Source organism: Callorhinchus milii, unplaced genomic scaffold (genome assembly GCF_018977255.1).
Source record: "Callorhinchus milii isolate IMCB2004 unplaced genomic scaffold, IMCB_Cmil_1.0 Scaffold4, whole genome shotgun sequence".
Lineage (NCBI taxonomy): Eukaryota > Metazoa > Chordata > Chondrichthyes > Chimaeriformes > Callorhinchidae > Callorhinchus > Callorhinchus milii.
In genome coordinates, this window is record NW_024704745.1 from 5,247,000 (window position 1) to 5,252,999 (window position 6,000).

General features: G+C 40.6%; 1 protein-coding gene across 1 annotated transcript in view; it reads right to left on the bottom strand.

Moving 5' to 3' along the window:
* Nucleotides 1-6,000, bottom strand: part of sim2 (SIM bHLH transcription factor 2) — a 56,859-nt gene that overhangs the window by 50,743 nt on the left and 116 nt on the right. Inside the window, exon 1 of the mRNA XM_042334013.1 lies at nucleotides 5,848-6,000. This exon is cut by the window's right edge and continues 116 nt beyond it. Coding sequence (XP_042189947.1) covers nucleotides 5,848-6,000 — 153 coding nt within the window. The remainder of the gene's footprint in view (nucleotides 1-5,847) is intronic.

Here is a 6,000-nt window from a genome sequence, read left to right on the forward strand (position 1 = left end):
TTTTTCAAGCAAAAAAAAACCCCATTTATTGACTCCGATCGTTTTGGGGGCAAAACGCTGCGATCTTCTCTTCGTTAAATTTTACTGTCACAGTCTCACAGTTTATTTGGGGCTGATTCGAAAAGAGAAAAAGCAAATCTGCAAAAATAATTAAATAGATAGAGTTTCTGTTGGAGGTAATTTATCCAGTCAATGAGGGGTGGAGAGAGAAAAAAAAAGCTTACATTAAAGTGAGTTTTTTTTTAAATTGAGTGTTAACTTTTATTTAATTTTTGTCTAGTTCTTTTTTTTCTGGGTTGCGTTTAAATGCCATTACAATCTCCATTAAAAAGTGCACACACACACACACTATACATCATTTAGTTGTTCTATTTGGTTCTCCACTGAACATTAACCAGGATTTAATGAACATTTTTTTTTGAGAGTCAAGAGTTGTTATTACGGCAGCACTGTACACAGAATGTCTTGGGAACACACACTAACACACACACACACACATACACACACACTAACACACACACACACACATACACACACTAACTAACACACACACACACACACACATAAACACGCACACACATACACACACTAACACACACACTAACACACACACACACACATACACACACACTAACACACACACACACACACACCTACACACACTAACTAACACACACACACAAACACGCACACACATGCACACACTAACACACACACTAACACACACACACACACATACACACATTACACACACAGACACTAACACACACACACATTAACGAACACACACTAACTAACACACACACATACACACACACATACACACACTAACACACACACACACTAACTAACACACACACACACACATTAACGAACACACACACACACGAACACACACACACTAACTAACACACGCACACATTAACGAACACACACACTAACACACACACACACCTAACTAACACACATACGAACGCACACACCAACTAACACACGCACACACTAACACACACACTAACTTACACGCACACACTAACTGATACACTCACACACTAACACACTAACTAACACACACACACGAACACACACACACTAACTAACGCACACACTAACCCCCCCACACACTAACACACTAACTAACACACACAAACACACTAACACACACACACACACTAACACACACACAGTAACACCTGTTGGGTCTGTGTGAGATGACCCGGGTCTGTCCCACACCCCTGTGGGTCTCTCTCTCTGTAACACGGGCAGATCTAACATCCGCACAAACCTATCGAAACTCCTTCCCAACACAACCAGAAGCCCTGAACTCTTCACACACAATACACTCACACACACACACACACACACACACAACACACACAACACACACACACACATAATACACTCACACACACACAACTCACACACACACATAATACACTCTCACACACACACACATAATATACTCACACACACACAATACACTCACACACACAACACACACACAACACACACAACACACACACACACACATAATACACTCACACACACACAACTCACACACACACATAATACACTCACACACAATACACTCACACACACACACAACACACACACACACATAATACACTCACACACACACACATAATATACTCACACACACACACACACATAATACACTCACACTCACACACACACATAATACACTCACACTCACACACACAATACACACACACACACAATACACTCACACACACACACAACACACACACACACATAATATACTCACACTCACACACACACACATAATACACACACACACACATAATACACTCACACTCACACACACACATAATACACTCACTCACACACACACACACACATAATACACTCACAACACCACAACCCTCAGCTTAATTCTTTCTTCCCCCTCTCTCCCCACAACACCCCCCCCCCCCCCCTCTCCCTGTTTTCTGCAAATATAAATACAAACGTATATCTATACTGTATAAGTATATGCATATCCCGAATATAAATGCACACGTTGCATTTATTTTAAATGAAAGGCAACAACAGACTGCGCCGAACAATTTACGCACCGTTTCATTTCCTCTGTGTGGTGGGGGGTTTTTTTTTTTTTTGGTCGTTGACCTGTACACGTTTTGCTAAATCTTTTTCGCCCACAAAACACCCCCCCCCCCCCAAAAAAAAAATACTCAACTGATGCCTTACGGTATATTCCCGCGAAGCGCTTTGAGACGTCTCCACGACGCGATAACGCGCTGTGTCAAACGCAAGGATTAATATTATTATTATTACTATTATTATCGCTGTTATTGCGACTATGATCATTACCATTATTATTTAGACCGCAATCTTGGATTGGAAACGGTAAAGCGGGTTGAATGGTACCTTTGCAGGAGAGGGTGGGGGTGGGGGTGGTGGGGGGGGAATAAATACCAAATGGTATTTAAAGACGTTTAGTTGTTATTCGATTGCACAGAGATATACATAGGTACGAAATGTGAAATGTGGACGAGGGGCACAACTGGGGAAATCAGACCCTGTTAAATGTGTTAAATGTAGTGTGTGTGTGATATATATATCCCGTGATATATATATACTGTATATATATTATATATATATACCGTGATATATATACTGTATATATCATATATATATATCGCGGTATATATATACTGTATATGTTATATATATATACCGTGATATATATACTGTATATATTATATATATCGTGATATATATACTGTATATATTATATATATACGTGATATATATATATACTGTATATATTATACATATACCGCGATATATATATATATATATTATAGTATGCGTATGTTATATGTGTCATATATGTGTGTATATGCCGTGATATGTATACGTTATATATATTATATATATTATATATATGTACCGTGAGCTTTGCCTAATATTTAATTAATGCCCATTTCATAGTTTTGGATGAGTGAATCGGTTGCATTTATTTGAACGATTGACATTGCATTTAATGTTCCGACGACTTTGCAGCTCAACCGTTTGGCCAAGAGGAGGGGGGGGGGGGTTTATTAATAATAACCAGGCACAGAACGACTCGGGTTGACTCTGTGTCATAATAACAATCATAATAATATTGTATTTATATTGACTGTTTTTTAAATGCAAACCTTAACACGTGAAACCCGCTTTCCCAAAGAAAAAGCCGCTCGAAAGTTTGGACTGAATACAGCGACAGGTCAATTGCTCGGAATATAATACTATTTATATATAATATATATATATATATCTTATATATATGTATATAATCGTTGCATTTGATTTAGCGCATTTTTCACGTCATTGAGACAGATTGTACTGTAAATTAGATTGACTGTATATTTTTTTGTGGGCGAAATATGTTACATGTGAAGTGCGTCTAATGTATACTTATGCATCATAGATACTTATATATTATAGATACTTACATATTTAATTAGATTTAAATTAAACATGAATGGTCTGTACGTTCATTTATAATACCAAAACGTATATATTATACATATTACACATGCAACGGGTTACAGCTCTTGGTATATTATATGCACGTATCAAAAATGAAAGGATGCAAGGATTATAATATATATATATATCAAATATATCAAATATATCAAATATATAACATTACAGAGTTACCACAAAGTCGTGATACCATTCCCGGTGTCTAATATACGTCGCACAATCACCATTGCAGTGTCTTTAAAGAAATTATATTTTGTTTTTTCTCCTCCAGATAATAGGGTCAATATCACGACTTTTTGGTCAACATTGTACGTTGCATAAATAGAGCAAATCTCGACCCAGACCCGGGTGGAATTTCTCCCACTGAGATTTATGATATCGATGATAATTAATAATAATAATAATAATAATAATAATAAATTGTATTTAATATTGCGAGTGCGTGAGGAGAGATCTGGATGAGATTTTTTTTTACACACACACTGAATACAGTGAAGAGAGACCCCTAAAACATACCCTCCGGACCTTCAGACCCCTTCACCCCCACAGACTGGGAGCAGAGCTCCAGACTGGGACTGAGCTGAACTTAATATTTCTTTGTCGATCAACTGAATTTGTTGGTCGACCGAAACAGCTCAAATCGCACTTCAAACCGACCCACATCGAATCGAATATTCCCCGGAAAACAGACTGAATGTTGACAGTCGTGTTTCTATGGATATTATATTTACTCTCCAGTTTATATTCGTATTTAAATTAATTTCCCACAGTGTAGGGGGAGTGGGTGGGTGGGTGGGTGGGTGGTGGGGACCTCGGAATCAATTGGAAATAAATCACCTTTCAACAAAAAAGCACTCGTTATCACCGATTAACCCGTTAATAAACACCAGAAAAGGGGATGATTTGAGAATTTCAACCCATTCGTTTTGTTCATTCGTTCCCCCCCTCCCCCCCCCCCCCCCCCTGTAAAATTACACTCAAACTGTTCAGAGTCCCCTTCAACCGAATAAATGTTGACCCCAACACGTTGGGCTTCTTTAGGGCTTCTTTTTTTTTTTTTTGTCGATTGAAATTAAATTAAAATGATATTTTTGGTATACAGTCGGGAAACACCGTGTGTTGCATCGTTGTGCTGTGTGCAAATCGACAACGTTTAGAGTGGTGTGTGTGTCTGTGTGTGTGTCTGTGTGTCCCTCAAAATTATTATTATTATTATTATTATTGTCATTAATATCAATAATATTCGCCCACAACATACACAGTCGATCCGCTTCACATTACGTTCTGTAAAGTGCTTTGAGACGGATCTATCAAATGCAAGGATTATTGTTATTATTTTTGCTCCTTTTTTTTTCTTAATCTTTAGCAGCAAAAATACAGACAGTCCGTCCCGGGGTCCAAAAAAAAAAGGATAGAGAGCGCAAACTCTTCAATGGAACGGGGGTGGGGGGGAAATATCTGCTGTTAAAAAAAATACATTAAAAGATATCTCCAACGTAGGGATGTGTGTGTGTGTGTGTGTGTGTGTGTGTGTGTGTGTGTGTCTGTGTGTGTTGGGGAGAGGAGGGGTGAAATTTTAGGAATGTTTTGCCCACAAAATGGACAGTCAATCTCCTTTACAATAATATTCCGTGAAGCGCTTTGAGACACCTCTTTGAGACACCCTCGACGACGTGATAAGGCGCTTCTCATGGTATATCGCTCTCCTGGGCAATATAACCCGGCCTACAAAAATAATGATATTAATTTAGTCACTCAATCCGCAACTGTTTTGCGGGACACTGCTGTGCGCAATCGGCCGCCACGTTTCGCCCGCAATGTACGCAGTCAATCCGCTTCACAGCGTCTTCTGCGAAGTGCTTTGGGACGTCTCAACGACGCGATAAGGCGGTGTCTCAAACGAAAGGATTATTATATATTGCCGGAGTGATGGAGGGAGGCCAACTCTGCACAGGCGCGTGAAACAACTGGATAAAGGCGTTTGGGGGGGGGGGGGGGGGGGGGCAGTGGGGTGGGGTGGGGGGTGAGTGAAACAGTCGCACGCCCCCAAAATACACAGTCAATTCACTTTACCAGTATATCCCGTGAAGCGCCTCGAGACGTCTCGAGGGCGCGCGGCGCGCGGTAAAGGCGCTGGAACCGAACACCGGGATTAGCGTTATCCCGGATGCCCGTTTCCCCCCGGCCTGGAGACGTCTCGAAGGCGCGACAAGGCGCGGTATCGAACGCAAGGATCATCACGAGCGTAGCGCGCGATTAGGATTTACGCCGATTGCGATTACTGTCGTCGTTGCGGAGCTGGCGCTCCTCTCCCCTGGTCTCGGCTCCTACCTTCAGGGAAGACAGCCCTCATCTTCAGGTAACTGGTGGTGAGTCTGATGATGGAAGCCTTGTCCAACTGGGAGGTGATGGCTGAGGGCAGAGGCAATAACTTGGCCAATTCGTAAAATTCCCCGTTTTCCTTCTCTCTCCTGGTCTTGGCAG